The sequence below is a fragment of the Rhagoletis pomonella genome, unplaced genomic scaffold (genome assembly GCF_013731165.1).
Source record: "Rhagoletis pomonella isolate Grant_MI unplaced genomic scaffold, Rhpom_1.0 Rhpom_scaffold_00004, whole genome shotgun sequence".
In the NCBI taxonomy this organism is placed as follows: Eukaryota; Metazoa; Arthropoda; class Insecta; order Diptera; family Tephritidae; genus Rhagoletis; species Rhagoletis pomonella.
In genome coordinates, this window is record NW_023458558.1 from 75,478,236 (window position 1) to 75,497,168 (window position 18,933).

General features: G+C 35.7%; 2 protein-coding genes across 2 annotated transcripts; one reads left to right on the forward strand and one right to left on the reverse strand.

Annotated features, from left to right (window-relative positions):
- Positions 1-4,677: 4,677 nt before the first annotated feature.
- Positions 4,678-5,439, reverse strand: LOC118738578. Its single transcript, XM_036469517.1, has one exon. It carries the CDS (start codon positions 5,437-5,439, stop codon positions 4,690-4,692), a length of 750 nt encoding a protein of 249 aa, XP_036325410.1. The 3' UTR covers positions 4,678-4,689.
- Positions 5,440-17,311: 11,872 nt separating this feature from the next.
- LOC118738579 (tau-tubulin kinase homolog Asator-like) lies at positions 17,312-18,533 on the forward strand. Its single transcript, XM_036469518.1, has 2 exons — positions 17,312-17,829; positions 17,885-18,533. Exons 1-2 carry the CDS (start codon positions 17,317-17,319, stop codon positions 18,272-18,274), a joined length of 903 nt encoding a protein of 300 aa, XP_036325411.1. The 5' UTR covers positions 17,312-17,316; the 3' UTR covers positions 18,275-18,533.
- Positions 18,534-18,933: the final 400 nt, after the last annotated feature.

Here is an 18,933-nt window from a genome sequence, read left to right on the forward strand (position 1 = left end):
CATGAAATAAAAGTAGACAAAAATTACAATTTTTTTAATATTTTCCCACAGGTTAATGAAATGTTGTCATTTAAAAAGAGGTTACTACTGAAAGAGAGATAATTAGAGCATATTTAAATTTATGTCGTTTTCATTTTTTCAATGGAATAACCCTAATATTAAGCATTTTTATAACTAATTTAATTATAACTCTTTATTTATTAAAATAAAAAATAAATAGTTCTTGTTTTTCAAAAAAAAAGCTAAAAAAACAGGTGGGTTTGCTTTTGATACTGTTTTTCTGCTTGGCAACTGATACGTTTTTATCAAGCTCGCGGCAACGCTGTTCACGACTGTTGAAGTTGTTCTTACATGATATGTATTTGCATCTGTAAATGTGACTTTTTCAATACATATCTAATTGCGTATGTCTGTCAAATTCACAGTCTTTATTTAACTATTTAATAATGCGATCTTTGAAAATGAAATAAGCTAAACTCAGATGATTCTATCTGTGTGTCAGATGAAAATATAAACATTTCTATTTCGTATGTACGTGCATCTGCTTTGTACAGAAACAAATCTAATGCGAGTTTAAACGATATGTTGGCATTTTCCATATGTAAAAAGTGGCATGTACACATGCATATATAATACATATCGTATAGGAACACCTTAAGCTAATACCAGATAAAACTTTGTGACTTTGCGTGACATTTATAACTTTGCCAGCAAACCGCTAGACGCAAAAGCTATGCCACAATGAACGCCAAGGAAACGATTTTGTACGGCTTTTTTACTCGTCAAAATCTCTGTGGATTTTATATATTTTGCTTTAAAAATATCAGCAATGTTACTAAGTTTTATATTTCTACACGAAAACTGGAATTTGGACGAAGGAAAATAAATATTAAACCGGCTGATTGTCAAAGCGCGCAAGAAGATGGGAGTTGGCCATCTTTTCGCTTCGCGCTGCAGCTTCAACGATCTATGTGGCATGCTTTGTGCATTTTCATACAATTCATCTTATCTGTCAAAATGAATCTGTCAAGAAAAGCGAAGCAAACGTTTTATGTGGCATCAGCTTTATAATCCGAAATATGCATTTTTACGTGACGAGTTTCTCGTTCAAGACTGTTACGATTCGAGCCCAGATTGCCGTTCAAGTTCATACAAAGAGCGTTGGATCCAACATTTATTCCAGCGTACTAAGGTATCTAGTACCGGAATTCGGGATCCCGGATCCCGGGTGTCCCGATCACCGTTTTGAGTCCCAAAATCCCGGGGTCAAGCCCTCGGGATCCCGGGACCCCGGGATATAATTTAATTTACGACGAAATTAAAAAACAAAATTCAGACATTGTAATGGCATAAAATAATTATAAAATAGCAACCCTACAAATAATCATGTATTACAATTCTAACACTACTATTATTCTATATTAAAATATGCAAAACATAAATGAGGCATGCTTATTCATATCGGACACAAAATTTGGTTTCACAGTTTCTATTGGCTTCACGTTTTTTTCTTTTTTTCTTCGGATATATGTATGATCTGTAAAAGTTTGGATTTTTTTGTGATTCTGACTAATCATGTACTTTTTCAAATTTTTATATTTTGGGTTCTGCTCATCGTAGAGCTTCACCTTAAACGCCGTTTTAAAGTTAAAGAATCTGGTTTATATATACATGATGGTCATGATTGTCCTAAAGTTAACTTAGCTATTAACAGTTGAACTTTTTGAAGTTGATTCGCATAGTGAAGCCCAGTAAATTTGGGATTTAAGATTACACCATGGTAATCCTTGTTTAATTCTCACACTCTTACAAATTAAACCATCTCGTCATAAAAAAAATATTTTAAAAATAGTTCTGGAAAAACGCCCATTTTATGGAACAATTTGTTTTATAGAGAATTAAACAAACATTTAGATGGTGTAATTTTAAATCCCAAATTTACTGGCATTCACTGTGAAAATCAACATCTAAAAGTCCAACTGTTAATAGCTAAATTATCTTTCATTATATATAGAAATATCAAGCCCGTTTCTTTAGCTTTAAAACGACGATAAGATGAAGTCTCTACGATGAGCAGAACCCGAGATATAATAATTTTGAGAAGTACATGAATGAATGAATTTGAACTGAATTTGAACTTTGAAAGATCCATATCTCCGAAGAAAAAAAATCATCGAATACGTGTTAGCTTATTTCATGAATAGAACCCCTGAAAAATTTTAAGCGAAGCGGAGACATGACAACATTGTTTTTTAACGAAATCCGTCCGACTTGTATTTATACATACATAAGTATATGTATATACTATATGCAAGTGTAAAGATGATCTCTTATTTGTTACTCTTTGTAAAAATTACTTCGACTGCAATGTATGTAAATTAATGTCAGTTCCATAGTTTTTTGTTTATTTGGTTTGTAATTACTTTTTTAAACTGATATAAAATAAAGACGTTTATATTTCTTTGGTTAAAACACAAACTTATTTTTGTTTATAGTATCGGCACTAAAGCAACACTACAAAACTAATTTGTTAGCATATTTATATTAATGGTAATGATATCCCGAAATATCCCGGTTTCACAAGATGGTCCGGGATTGGATGCCTTACAGAGTACAGCCAGCGTTGCCAGGTTGACGTTTTTAACGTTATTTGGACGTTTTTTTTTATCCTGTTGACGTTTGGACGTTTTTTTGTGAAAAAAATGACGTTTCTTAACTTCCCAGTAATTTGTCTTTGCTACTAAATCTTGTCAGTAGAACTGATTTTGAATTATTTTCTTAATAAATCTTTACAACCTTTTTTGTAGTAGCTCCTTAAAAAAATATTTATTCTTTGGACACAGATGACTTAACCCTAATTTAGGCGCATAAATAAAATGACACAATTGGTCGCATTATTGAAAATGTAATGAACGCAAAAGCCTGAGATATTGCTACGTTCTATCTTAGCTGAACGTAATTTAGCATTTTCGACAACCGATCACTTAACCAAGTGTCTACAAGAAAGAAAAAAATAATATTAAAAATTAACACGATTCTGTAGTACCTTCAAATTTCCACATGATTGCCCTGGAATTTAATGGGCTATCAAACTGCATACCCAAAAAAGTTCTAAAAGATCTGAATAAAAAGTTGAAAGTCTAGCTGAAATTTTGCAGATTTTTTATAATTTCTGAACAGAGTTTGAAATGTGGATTTATATTTTGTTTGTTATATAATGAGCTAGGCTTTTATTGAAAAATAAGAAACATTAAATAAACAAAAGAGAAACAGCCAAAATCGATCAAAATTTTGATGACTTAATCAGCTGATCAGAAGTGTATGTATAAAATGATTTTTATATTAACGATCTCAAACCAGTTTAGAATGAATTTTAAATGTGACAGAGCAAATGACATTTTAATATACCTTACGTACATATGTACCTTTGTATACAGTAAAAGTTTAATAAGAACAATTCTTTGTGCATTTGAAAAAGACCTAGGAAATAACGTTTTTTCAGACCAAGACGGACGTTTTCTTATGCCGAAGACCTGGCAACACTGAGTACAGCACCCTTTGCTGGCTTAACAACTATTGTTCGCATTCGGTAGGTTCAGAAGGTGCAGAAGTTGAGCGCAACCGTTGCTAAAAAAATCAGTGATCGTTATGGGTCTTCTGAACGGCTTGATGCATTAGCTGTCAAATTCAACTCTCAACAACATTTTGTCTCAAATTACCAGAAAAATATTACGATCATCTAACACGCAACTGTTCAGTTGATCAGAAGTACACAACAACGCGTTCAGAAGGTGCAATGGCAACAGTTACTGAGCTGTTGCGCCTTTTGAACGTGCCCATTGCAAGCTTTTTGTAGTTCTACGTAATAGAACATTATACTTTGTACTTATACAAAAAATTTATGTTTTGGAAGTCAGGCGTAATAAGTTTTCTTAAGAATATCGTAACAACGTTTAGTAAAGCACACCCCATTGTCGGGGGTTACATATTAGTTTTAATAAAAGTGGTTAAACATTTTTTTGGTAATTTTGATTTTGCGCATTCGTTTCCATATGTCGTCGTTTAAAGAAGGAAACCGCGTATCGTTCTGCAAAACCGCATAATTGACATTTGATGCCAAATATTGAATTTGCTCACACAAGCTTTTGGCTCAATCTTTATCCATTCGTCCTGAAATATTCTAACCAGAAATGCGAATCCTTTATAAAAACAGGTAACCATTTTGAAATATGAGTGTTTTTACTCTCTAGAAAATAATTTATGCAACCTCACATACGCGGTTTTGTATTTTGTTGATACGCGGTTTTGTATTTTGAACGACGATATGTATTCTGGATATATTTTTGCCGTTGGAAATGTGCTTCTCTTTTTTTTTTGTAAAACTGACGGTTTTCGCTGAAATCCATAAATATTCTAGTTCTGCCAATGCCTAAAAACCTTTCCGCGCACAAGGGCCTTTAAAAAGTTTCGAAACACGCAAAACACGTTAATAGCAAATTTTTACTCCCCTGATTCCAAATATGTACATACATCCTTAGTATTTTTTCAATTGTTTCTATACATTTTTTTAATTTAAGAGTTAGTTCCATTGAACATATTATGATATAAACATTTGCATATGTATATTTATAAAATAGTCAACAATCATACAAATTAGTTAACATTCACGATTTATGCCTCTGTAAAACTTTACGCGCGAAATAGCCGCAAGACTGATGAGGGCAGGTAAGCATTGAAAGGAACTTTGGGGCCAGGTCCTTGTGCGGTAGGCACCTGAGAAGCGAAGCTTAGCACTGGGGCCACACCGCCATCATGAGCCTTGGAGTTGCCAGACAATTCGTCGTATTGTGCCTTAATCACCTTCTGAGCATTGGCGGCATCCTGAGGTGTACGGTATTTGACAAAGTGCACTTCGGGTTTGTTGCTAGATTGGGAGTTGATATCCTGTACTTGTCGGGTCAAATTGCCTATGTCAGCTTGTTTGGAAAGTACATAGATTGCAGTTTTTCCATCTGCTGCCTCCTTCGCTAATTGGAGCGCAGCATTCTCCAAACCTTTGTTTTCCGGTGCTTTAATAAATACAACACGCAGATGTTTCTTAACATTGGAAATGTGTTGTCCGGCGTTCTGATCATCGAACTCGTTGTCAGGGGCACTGAACGTGTAAAACTCCTTTTCGTAAGTGGTTGGTGTAGATTGAACTCTTGAAACTGGACTGCTTTGTCCACCGGTGTGACCTACAAGACCCGAACTACCTAGGCCGCCCAAATAGCCTGAACCTATACTTAATCCGCCATGTCCACTCAAACCGCTAGATCCTGTGTGTCCTCCCAAACTGTTTAGTGCACCAGTAGAAGGAATTTTACTGACAGCATTGTAGTTGTAACCTATATCAGCATATACGGTGGCAGCCAAAGCGAAAAGGATAAAAGCACGCATTTTATTTGTACAATTTTTCAAATTTCTTTAGCCCTAGACTCACATCTGAACAGTCTCCTCGGAATGCTTCCAAATTCAGTCGAACATAGCCTTATATACTGCCACAATTTCTTATACTTCCGACGAAAAAGTCGTAGGCTACCACATTCCACAATATGCCCAACTCTTGTAAGATTACTTAAAGAAATAAAATAAACATCGTAGATATGTACATATGTATGTATGTATGTACATATTAAAAATACATAGCTAACATTTGTATTAAAATATCAATTTTCTAGATCTGCATTCTATTTTACATAAAGCGGATTATTAAATTTATTAAATAAAGGCGATAATTCGGAAAGCAACAAACAATAGACTAAAATGCAGCAATGGATGCCATTAGCATTATATTATTTTATAGCAGCGCATTTTTTAATAAGCATGAAATGATTGTGATCGGCTTTGAGCCATGATATTGGCCACGAAGTCCATATTAAAATAAAGGCTCTACAAATAAACAAAATATGCGGTTTAATATGCTACATCGATGAAGTTTTATTTAAATTTTTCAATATTTGTATCTAATAATAACGCAATTACAGTTGAAATTTATTTTCTGTTTTAATTAAAAATCAAAAATTACCTCTTTGATCATTTAAAACTTTTGTTGTATATATGTGTACATTACATGCTGTTGGGTTACGCGATTCTTTTAATTTAAGTATTTCAACCACCAAAAAGATAACAGGTTTATGGCTGAACCGCCCTGTATAGGTTTACATGCAGCCGTTGCCAATCAGCCGGCAATGGCAAAGGTCCGAGTGAAAAAGTTTTTCATAAAAATCCCTTGCCATTCGGAGGCGGCTTAAAACTGTAGGTCCCTCCATTTGTGTAAGAACATCAAGCCGCACACTACAAATTGGAGGAGAAGCTCGGCCAGATATTTAGAGCAAAAACGTCGCTGGAATAATGAAATAGTGTAACATGAAAATTATAGTTTTGAGAAAAACGAATTGAAAGTTTTTATAAACCATTACAAACCATATAAATACAATTTCGTTTTTCGGGAATAAATTAGTGAGCCAAAGAGATATTTAAGAAAACGTAAAGATTTTTCTATTGGATTAAAGGATTGTCTATCCAATGGTGCACTTATCGAATAATAGTGTATGTAGCATTTACAGTGTTTCGTTATTCGACCGACGAAAATATCTATATATATAATCTATATATATATGTTAATACGGTAACATAAATTTTGTCCACCTTCGTTTAGCGATTCTACCGAACTAAGAACACCATTGGAAAGGTATTTTTCTGTAGATGAGATGAGTTCTTATGGCTTCAAAATTCGTTTATTCGTCGTTTAAAAATTTTAGTATTTATTGGAATTTTTCGATAAGAATCGAAATATATCATATCAAGGAAAATTTAGTTATCGAAAATTATTAAGTTATCTAAATTTATCGAGTCATCAAATTTTACAGTTATCGAAATGTTTATAAAATTATCATAATGTATCGAGTCCTTTCAACTTATAGAGAAATAGATATTTATTGTTTTATCGAAATTTGTTGGTAGTTATCGAAATTTGTAGGTTTATAGAATCCAAATTATTCAAATTTCCAAAGTATACCGAGTTATCGAAAGTTATCACTATTTATCGAATTTTATCGGAGTACAAGAATGTATCGAGTTATCGAAATTTATTGTTATAAAATTTTATAGCGTTATCGAAATTTATTGAGTTATCGGGTGATGAAAACGCACAGTTATAGAAATTAATTGATAGTTATCGCGATTTATCGATAGTCATCGAAATTTATCGATAGTTACCGAAATTTGTTGAGTTTGAAGTTGATCGAGTTATCGAGGCTAATGAGTGCGCGTTTTAGTTATCGAAATTAGTCGAGTCATCGACTTTCATCAAGCTATCGGAATTTAGTGTTTTCGAACTTAGTGTTTAGAAGTTTAGAGTTAAGGCTCATTAAGTCTAGACTTAATTTTCGTAACTTCCCTGCAGCAAAATTTAGAGACAGTCTGGCAAAGCGCTAGTTCCGTCCTACAAATTTCAGAACTGTCTCTGAACTACTGAAAAAGGGATGCAGAGCTGGATGGTTGAAACTCATATGTTGCTAGTTGCGCTGTTATCAATGTTACTCATCCTGGTCATGTAAAAGCTGACAAAAGATGCAGAAATAAACTTTATTATTTTTTTTTCGATTTTCAAACGACCCTAAAACTAATAGCAAACTGTATTCGTTTATTTAATATGTAACTCTCTAGTTTATGGGGCAACTGCTAAATTATTTCCAAAAAGTCTTTATTGGTAATATTAATGTCATATTTATACATATATAGGTACGCATAAAATTTAATGCAAAATATAACTATAAAATTTAGTTAAGCTAAACTTAACAGCAAAAGTCTGCGTACACCATTTCTTTTTTGAATATTCACAATATATTGAGAGTTAAAATTTGTTTGTTATTATTTTATAAAAAAATTGATCATGCTTAAAACAAAATCATATATACCGCGTTTTTAAACAGTATACAAATCAAAGGAAAATTTTACGATTTTTCATCAAAATGTTCGACCTTTTAATTAGATTAAAAAAAAAATAAACAAAAGTGGTAAACAATATCACTTCGATATGGGGGTGCTATTGATATGACCGATACTGTACATACGTAAATATATCACCGAGCACGAGTGTAGTGATTCGAGCCTTCGATTTCCCGAAATTGTTCGAGAAGCAATTGCCTGCGAGGACCACTTTCTCACGAGATTCTCGTGTATCGAAAAACTCGTTATACTCGCGAGCTTCTCGATGATCAATTTAATGGCCGCGTATTTAATTTAGGGTATTTAAACCCTGAACTGTTGAATTTCTTTCAAGCGCAATACTCGTCGCTCTCCAGAATATCAACCATGAGCATGGTGCTTACCAGTGAGGCCTGTATTGTCCAACCATATGGAAGAGCTTTGCAAATACCAGATTGCACTGTTCCTCTCCATTCATTACTTTTACTTACTTTCTTTGCTGGAGCCATCAAACCATCCCAGCAAAAAACACGTTTACCACAGAAACGAAAGTGGAAACGAGCTAGGCGATGGGAATCGCTTACCTTTTCGCTTCAAGAAGGCCTTATTTTAACATGGGCATGTCATTGGAGGTAAGCCCTTACCTGCAGCATTACCTTCAAACGAAGGGAGAACGCATGGATAAACAGAATCCAGAGGAGCGAACAAAGAATGCCTTACAGAGAAACTAATGTAGAATGCCTAGATAAGTACATACTTATTTATATTAAATTGAAATCAGAAAATGTCTTAAAAGATTAAAATTAATTAAAATTTTTATAAATCAGCTTTTATACATACATATGTATTTATTTAGATTTTCTTAAAAATCGGTATGTACATACATGCATATTTAACTAAGCTTAAAATTGTACTTCCTCACTCTTGTACTTCACTTCATTGACTGACTTCAACTTCGCTGCAAATTGAACAAAGCAAAACATGATTTTTATGCGAGACAAATTTCCACAGAAAGTAACGGTAGAAAAAGAATTTTCGGGTATTCATTCTATTTTTCAGCTGACTACGATGCAGCATTCTACTTTGCATTCTCCGAAATGAAGCAAAGAAGCGAAATAAAAAAAAATATTGTAGGACATTCTACTTTGCATTCCCTGAAATGAAGCAAAGAAGCGAGACAAATAAAATATTGTAGGAGATTGTACTTTGCATTTCCGGAAATGAAGCAAAGAAACGAATTAAAAAATAAATATTATAGGACATTCTACTTTGCATTCCCCGAAATCAAACAAAGAAGCGAAATAAACAAAATATTGTTGGACATTCTACTTTGCATTACCGGCAATGCCTAAAAGAAGCGAAAAAATTCGAAGGCATTATAACGCTATGCCTTCTAGAACACGTTACCACTAAAAGCGATTACCGATTTTTTGCTGGGATATATGTAATACATCTATATTGGTAGTAAGCTAACATCTCAATGTGTAAGCATTCCGAAATCAAAGCGAGACAGTCTAGTACTGTTTTTGTCAATGTATTGTGTACTTGAGTGCCGTTTTTGTAAATGTGTAGTGTACATGTTTATTTATAAACGTATGTGTTCCTTTTCTTTCGTACGTGTTTATTGATATATCTGTACTGTAGTGTTTTCGGACGGTACTAGCTCTTACAGGCTAACCTAATATTCACGCACGCCGCCAATTTACGGCAAAAAATTTCTCATGCACATACAACTTGTATGGGACCAACCGAAATTGAACGGCGTGCGTATGAAGCTAACTCAATTTCCAATTTTTGTTCTGCGAGACATTTTGATTTGACGTTTCGCTCAATGAAATCAAATGCAAACGCACACAAGCCAATTTCGGGTGACGCAAAAAAACAAATTCGACAGCGTGCGTACCAAAACGCAAGCCGCGAATATTAGGTTAGCCTGTTACTCATACATATACAGCATATACATGCATCCCTGCAGAAAAACCGCGGTCTAGTGAATCAAATTTCTAGTTCCGTACTAGGTCTTTATCGCCAAAAAGGAACTAGTCCGATAGGAACTAGATCCCCACCAGTCCCAAATCGGCGAAAAGGGGTACTTTTAAGAAACTAATTTTTCAGTTTTTTTCACTACAAATCTATATCTAAAGTGACGAATTTAGAATTGGTTCGGAACTATAGAAAAAGGGATGCAGAACGAACTAGATTCTATTTGTCGAATTTAGAACTATTTCGGAACTATCGAAAAAGGGATTCAGCGGAGGGCTTGTTTACTTTACATAGATATGTGTTCGGCGGCTTTTTCGTTCAAATACGCTTCTATTCTGTGCTTCGCAGATGCTATTTCATAGTTTGGTAATACAAAACAAAGCTTTGTGTTAACATATTAACATCTTGGGGCCGTCTGGAATCTAACCAATAACAGCGAGCACCTCTGCAAAGTCAGCTACAGCAAGGTATGTAAACGTACATTTCTTACAATCACTCAAACAAATTTAATTTCAAATTGAAAAAAACGTTTCTTTGAAAATAATGTAAAATCGCACACGACAGAACTGAAAGGTTGAAAAATCATGATACCTTTTTCTTTCGTCTGTCGATTTTAGAACTGGTTCGGAACTATAGAATTTAGAACTAGTTTGGAACTATCGAAATTGACACTTCCTAGGACATCGCCATGTTAAATTCGCCAGTTGCTTGCATGCAAAAGAGATTTATCGCGAACCAGTACTGGGTCTAAATGTACTAGAAACGCCCCAGTTCAGAACTAGAGATTTTCCCCACAGGGATCGAACTAAATTCTTCTTATACGCACAAACGTTTTTTTTTTTTGACAATAGAATATTTAACATTTACACATACATTTTTTTCTGATTTTATTTTAATACGTTCGATATGCTCTTACATACATACGTATGTCCCGATTTCCCGAGTATCGAAATGATCCAGAGTGCGAGCAGGAATCGAAAGCCCTAGTAGTTATGCAGTGATTTTTTTTAATTTCCAATGTTTTTCATTTTGAATATTTTTCGTTAAATTTTTATTTAAGTATGTCTCATATTCCATAAACTATTTAACTCTAAAGATGTCTTCAAATTTCAAACTTTTTAATCAGAGTTTTTTTTTATAAATATTTCGAGTATTCAGTTTTGTAGCCCATCAAATTTTAATGTAGTAAAGTGTAACTTTGTATCTTAAACGAAAATATTTAAATAGGCGAATAGCTTCAAGAGCGTGCGTAAAAACAGTTATTAAAAATCAGCGCAATCAATTATATTAATATTGAAGTTTTTATAACAGGTTCTAGAATTCTACTAAATTTTCAACACAGTTAGAAACGTAAATTTATATGTTTATGTTGTAATACTTTCGAGCCATCCTTAAATAAAAAATTTAAGAAAAATATTTACTCATGGTAAACCATTGTGAAAATTCAAAATTCTATATATTCTTATTAGATGCCGGAGAGTGTATTATTACAATTTCAATACATTCAATACAAATGAACGCTGAGTTATCACAAATAAGCATTAAATATATCAGCATTTTTCTCGTTTTTTCACACGACTTAGTTTAGATTTTTAGTTATAAGTAACACAAAAATACCCAATATACGTAACAAATACATATTATTTTTAAGAATGACGGTTTTAGAAAATGAAGGAATAACTAACACTTTTTGTTCCTAATTTTAAAGCACAGTTTGCTTCAAAAAGTAAATTAGTGTTAAACAAATAGCTCTTTAATCATGAAATTAAGTATTTTTTATTTACAAAATTGTATGCGTACTTATTTAATTACAGTATTTAAAGAAAATGCTCTATACTATTCTTCTTGCAACCAGCTCAAAACCAACCACATTTGCTCTAGCCCGGAGGTGACCCTTTTTGAACTATCTAATATGAACTGTCTCAGAACCATCTAAGCCAGAGTCAGTTCAGAACAAGTTCAAAAGTTCTGCAAAAGGCGACAATTGTCACTTCGTAGGACATCGCCATGATAAAAAAGACAGTTGAAAGCATTGAGTTGGGATAGATGAAGAACTAGTACCATCCCTTTTTAGGCTAACTCGGCGCAAATTCTGAACCAGTTTGATATGCTGCAGGGTATATATGTTTGCAAATTTAAAAGTTGGTTGAGAGCAATTATAACAAGCACCTTTTTGCTGCGTTTCGCCACACAATGTTAACTATTTGTGTTTGTAATTTAAACTAATCTAACTTTAAGCTTTTAAACTGAGATATTTACTTATTAGATTTTTTAATGCAACTATGTTAACTGCGGTTGTCGACATATCGCACACCGTCTTCAAAAGAGTCACAACTCAAAATTTGGCATTTTTGAGATTATGCGCTAAAAATGCATACGGAGCTTTTATTTACCTTTCAGCAAAACCTGAAGCAAATTTTTGTTATAATTTGTTAAAAAAACCTAAGTTAAATTCGCCCTTGCCCTTATGATTATCATGTGCTAAGAAATAGTTTTTCGCATTTTCTGACAAACGTGTTATTTTGAGTTGTGACTCTTTTGAAGACGGTGTGCGATATGTATATGTAAAATTGTTGGCTTCGCCACAAATGGTTGCACTTGCGCAATGGACCTCTGCTACCACGTTGAGTGCTCGACCATGAATAAAAAAGTTTTCGCTCCTGTTCATGAAAATTAAAAGTTTTACTGGTAAATTATAACTTGCAGTCACTGCTATTATTAAAAATGCAATCCCGGTATGAAACCAAAAAGCTCCGTTTTCACAACACAGTATGTTTTTTTCGTACAAAACTTTCTTCGCATTTGAGATTCATTGCTCCGCTGTTGTTTGTTCCAAAACTAAACATTGCCAAAGCAAAAAAAAAAAAAACTGGAGCGAAAATTTTACATTTGCGTACAGGTTTGTGTATGTGTGCATATTTTTGCATGAGTTGAATACGCTTGCAAATAACTCGGTAACAGCCGAATACTCATGGTAACGTAAAACCTTCCGCCATTGACGGCAAATGATAATAATAAAATTATAGTTTAAAAAACTAAAACCTCCCTATTATAATTGTCATTCGTACTGTCATCAGGTATGTAACTTGAGAATAGAAATCGCTGCATCTTTTAGGCGCATCAATATTACATAGTTACATCCCGAGCTAATAAAAGGAAGGTAAAAAAAGGTTTAAAGTGCAAAAGGCGTGAATCAAAGCAGCAAGTATGCAGGTGATTGTAGCAAATTTAATATGTACATATGTACATACATATATACATCCATACATATCGTCGTTTAAAGTACAAAACCGCGTATCAACAAAATGCAAAACCGCGAATGTGAGGTTGCATAAATTATTCGCTAGAGAGTAAAAACACTCATATTTCAAAATGGTTCTCTTTTTCTATAAAGCAATCGCATTTCTGGCTAGTATATTTCAGGACGAATGGATAAGGATTGAGCCATGATCTTGTGTGAGCCAATCCAATTTTTGGCGGCAAATGCCAGTTACGCGGTTTTGCAGAATGACGATACGCGGTTTTGTACTTTAAACGACGATATGTAGTTATATATCTGCAAACAGCTGCAATGCAAAAAGATTGCGTACACGCACCATAGGATGCGACCGAACGCCATTTCTGGTTGACTTGCGCCACCGCGCGTCGTTGTGTTGCCCTACGTGCTGCTTGTAACATGCGAAATGTCACAGCTGCACATTTAAAAAATTCACCTGCATAAATAGCTTACCATCCCTCCGCCGCTCTCTCAGATCCCACGTCTTACAGCCATCCCTAAATTGGCGCGTCAAGCCTCATGCCCATATAATTTGTATGAAGCATCCCACAATATCGCGGCGCTAGCACGAAGTAAATGGCATTTTCATTTTTGACAGAAATCTTGAAGTTGAGTGCTGCAGACAGAAGTGAGAAATAAAAAGGGCAAAAGTGAAAAAACGAGAGTAAATGAGAAAACGTCAAAAAAATTGCGCTTTTGTTTAGGGATAACGCGCGTTGCCGCTCGTTGGCGATAGAAAACGCAGCGCTGAACGCTCCAATTTAGGGACGGCTGTTGAACAAAACCTGGGGCAAGATGTATGCAAGTTATTGCGCACTCTGTAGCCGCAAGGGATATGTGTTGGGGAATGAGGGAGAAGAGTGCTTGAGAGCAGGGATGCCGTTTGGATCTAAATAGATCCAATTGGATACATTTTTAGGCGAATTTTTGCGGGATACTTATTTTTTCCGGTCAGTATAAATGTGGATACCTTTTTAAATAGGCCAAAATTTTATATTTCCTATAAAGTTTTTTTCGTTCAAAAATCGATTTTCATTAAAGATGGTAGAAAGCATTACGTTTTCTGAACGTATAAAGAATCGCTATTAAGCGTGAAATTAAAGCATTTTATTTTTTGTGAACGAAGCAATGAACATATTAAGAGATCTCACCAAAATAGGTATAAGCGCAATTGCTTTAATTAGCTTAAGAGGATGCTTTAAGCAAGATCTTAATATACATATCGTCGTTTAAATTACAAAACCGCGTATCAACAAACGTTGCATAAATTATTTTCTAGAGCAGACATGGGCACTTTTTTGCCCGCGCAGTAGCGAAAGTGCGAGCGCGGGCTGGAGAAAGGGAAAAACAGTTTACGGGAGGAAGGGTATGAAAAGTTGCGAAAAAATTATTTATATCCCACCGACATCATGTTCATCGCAGTACGGCTGCGTAGGGTTCGAACGATACTAACGATATTGAGTAAGCATCGATACTGAGGGTTTAAAAATGAGTACTTTAATACGCGATACCTTATTTGGTGATTTTACTCGATAATTTGCAAAGTACTCGTAGAATCGAAAACTTTTTAAATTTTTTCTTCCATTGGCAACCCGATTTTCTTTGCTTATATGGATACTATCAATCAATTTTGTTCATCACTTAAAATAAACTGAAATTTCGTATAGTCTGTTGCATAACATAAACCAAATAAGTTGAAGTGTAAATAGCCTTATTCATAAAAAAAGTAGGTTTAAAGAGCTTAATAAAATGAAATTTTCATACATTTTTCATTTTATAAACCTTTATTATTTTTTAACTTTACGCAAAGTTCATGAAAATGCAGAACTTTTAGAAACCTTTTGGGTATGCAGTTTTGTAACCTACTCAACTTTACGTGTAGCCTCTTATCGTTGACTTTTAATTCATACTTGCACATTATTATACTTAAATTGAATAAGCTACAAAAATGCATACCCAAAAAGTTTACAAAAAAATCTTAATAAAATCTGAAATTCGTTAAAGTATATATGTATGTATGTATGCACATTTAACGTCAAAATTACTTCTGACGTGAAAGTAAGTTCTGCAATGAAATAAAAATCAAATATTTTAAATTTGTATTGTTTTAATTTCAGGAAATAACTAGATATACGACCGAAGAATAAAATAGTTTTAGAATCCCAAAAAACGTATTTTGATGAGTTCGATACTCAGTTGTATCGATACTTTATCCCTGATATTTTTAGAGTATCGATACCATGAGCTCGTTGCCAGAATGAGTACTCAGTATCGATACCAAAGTCTGAAATTTCGAACTCTAAACCCTAAACCTTCACCATTATCTCGTTCGCGATCTTTACGGAGCACATTGTGGCGGCGCAACTCAACAGTGTTGAGTTGCTGTGGAACTTCGTTTCTAGGACCGCAGCTATCAATATGCCATGCCGACCCATAAAGACTGCTTTCTGTTGCCGTAATCGGAGCCCAATCATCACCTGCAGTAGATACGGAGCTTCAATTGCCAAGAGAGACCCGCGTTACTCTGGCTCAATTAAGGTCTGGATACTGTAGCCGCCTCAACAGCTGCCTGTCCAGACTCGACCCCAACATCCCTAATGAGTGCCCGGCATGTGGAGAATCCCCTCATGACACCGACCACCTCTTCACATGCCAGCTCAATCCGACTCGACTGACACCCCTTTCCCTTTGGTCCGACCCCATTGAAATAGCTCGCTTCCTGGACCTTCCGTTAGTTGACGACCATGATTGAATGTTGCCCTGAAATAGGCGGGGCTTAGTAGTGCCGCTACAACAACAACAACAACTGCTTTCTCTTCAATGTTGTTGTTGTTGTTGTTGTAGCAGCATACAAATTCCCCAAAGACTTTTTGGGGAGTGTTGCTGGAGTGACAGTCCTTGGCCAGATATAAATCTGGGTCGTTACGGTTACGTAGACCCGACTGTCGTGGGAACGCTTTCTCTTCAATCTTGCAGTTCAGTTGTAAGAATTTCGTATGTCTTGGGAGGCTGATCGCGATACGGGGGGCTGAGGGACGTGTGAGGTCTACCTTGGGTCTGCTGTACCCGACACAGTTACTGTTGCTGCCTGGTGATGGGTGCCTGCAGTGGGTTCGATGTTGTCTACGGCGGCAGTGCTCTTTAGCAGGGGGCGCAGTAGTTCGCGTGTGGTGCGTAGACTAGAGCATAAGCGGAAGCGGTACCAGCGAAGGCATGGGTTGAATTTGACTGATCCCACGTTGCGGTATACTCTGTTCTGGCGAACGAAGCAAATCGTGTGGGGAACCAAGATCTGCTGGTTGGCTGAGGGAGTGGGAGGTTTGCTGTTGCTCTGGGGAGCTTCTTGGAGTCCTGTAGGCTCCTTGGGTGCGCGTTGCACGAGTGCGTAGCCGTGGAGGCTGGTGGTGCCGTTTGGCTTGAGCAACAGGGGGCCACAAAGCTTGTGGTCCACTCCCGGTGAGACCTAAGGCCAGAACAGGTTCTTAAGTGACTCCATACGTTGCAGGAATTGCACCTAACCGAAGTGGAGTTTGGGTGGAGTCATCTCTGGCAAACGCAGCAGAAGTATGTTTCTTGTCCGGGGTGAGGCTCAATGCCAGCCCATAGAAGAAGGACGCGGAGCAATCCGGCTGCGGGGTATTGCTCCATGGACGTAAAATGATTGAAAGGTATCGTCGATATAAACGGGATTAGGTCGCCGAAACAAAGTCCCTTGGTCGGGTAAACCCCGAGTCATTCCGGTACGTAGATCCGGCTGTCGTGGGAATGAAATTTCTAGTAATCACCTGTTATTTATTTGCACTGCCATGTTATTTCTTAGAGTGCATTCAGCGTATACCACTACAAGTTGCCGATGACTAACAATTTGTATGGTTCGATAATATAAATTAGATGATATAAAATACTTAATAAAAACCGTAAATTAAGTAATCATTGATTATACATCTGAAATAACGAAAGGTTTTAAGTAGCCTTCATAATATTAAGAATTATTTCATGTATGCCTTTTCTGACCAATTTTGAATGCATTCAATCAGATTGAAAAATAATCGTATTTTTTCATATATATTTTAGAGATGACGAAAATGTTACTGGGTTGCAACCAGCGGGGCGACAAAACAAATATTTATCTCAACAGATTGCATCAGGTCGCGGTAGTACATATACAAAAACAAATTGCGATATCGCACGGCTTACACCACAGCAACAGAAACACTTGTATAATCAAAATAATACGAAAGAAAAAAAACCAAGAGCCAGTTCACGTTTTGCGGCTACAACCTCCATCGAAACCGCCGCCTTCAATATTAAATAGGCACGTAAATGATAATGAAAATGCAGGTCCGAAAATCACTGACGAGGGGCAACAACGTGTCTCAAATGCACTGCAGCGATCTGCAACACTTCCAGCAAAACATTGCCGCTTAGGCATTCGCAGTCGCGTAACATTTCAGGTGCCATCACCAGCTGCTCCGCTGGGTGATAAGAGCAATTACATCAATAGCAACAATACCGTGTGCCGTGTTGAAGCAACAGAAGTTAAAATGGCCTCGGAAGACCTCTTACAACCAGGCCACGTAGTCAAAGAACGATGGAAAGTACGTTAACTAATTTTTTATCGACCTATTTAATATTAACAATTCTTAATAATAGGTTGTGCGAAAAATAGGTGGCGGAGGCTTTGGAGAAATCTATGAAGGCCAAGATCTGATAACTCGTGAACAAGTTGCGTTAAAGGTGGAATCGGCACGTCAGCCGAAGCAGGTTTTGAAGATGGAAGTTGCTGTCCTTAAGAAACTGCAAGGGAAAGAGCATGTTTGTCGCTTTATTGGCTGTGGTAGAAATGATCGATTTAATTATGTTGTGATGCAATTGCAAGGTAAAAACCTGGCGGAGTTGCGTCGCGCACAACCGCGTGGAGCATTTTCATTGAGTACAACGCTACGATTGGGATTACAAATATTGAAAGCTATTGAATCCATACATTCAGTGGGATTTTTACACCGTGATATTAAACCTGTAAGCGAAAATTATAAAATGTAATACTTATGTTTGCATAATTTACTTTTCATTCACAAACTATATAGGTATTTTTTTTAATATTAAACAGCGACACTATATATCAAAGCAAAACGATAAATAACACTTCTTGAAAACACGTTCCTTAAATATTCTTTTAAAGCATTTCTCATTAAAACTGGTTCGCACTCTAGCGATTCCTGCACTTTCATTGGCAGGTTGTACTGACAAATTGTAATGCAGCTCGTTAGGAAAAATATATACAGTTATGAGAATTTCGACACCACTGGGTTTTTATTTGGCGCAATAAGCTTTTTTTTAGTAGAAAATCCGTCGTGTTTTCCTTCCTATTTATCCAGCTCAGTATCCGGATCACTTCTCACGGTAACAATTTGGATCATGCTTATTGGGGTGGGCAGCATTAATTTTATACTACTGCCACGAAGAAGAAGAAATCACAGTATATACCACGATGCCGCGAAACAAAGGTGGCACCTTCCGCGGATCGCTAATCCTCTCTTCTTTGACTGCATCCACCCTTTCGCTGACGTCACATTATTATTTTTTCGCACTAGTGATGAATATTAAATTTTCATATTGTACCTATTTCCCTAAAAGTTGTACCTAAAAGAAGATATACGTACCTAAACAGTAAACATGTATTTATATGTGCACATATTTTT

Excerpts from the sequence above, each read along its gene's own strand:
- LOC118738578 (XM_036469517.1), bottom strand. The coding sequence starts at position 5,439 with ATGCGTGCTTTTATCCTTTTCGCTTTGGCTGCCACCGTATATGCTGAT.
- LOC118738579 (XM_036469518.1), top strand. The coding sequence starts at position 17,317 with ATGTTACTGGGTTGCAACCAGCGGGGCGACAAAACAAATATTTATCTC. Across the intron at positions 17,830-17,884 it reads TAGTCAAAGAACGATGGAAA|GTTGTGCGAAAAATAGGTGG; the intron begins GTACGTTAACTA and ends TCTTAATAATAG.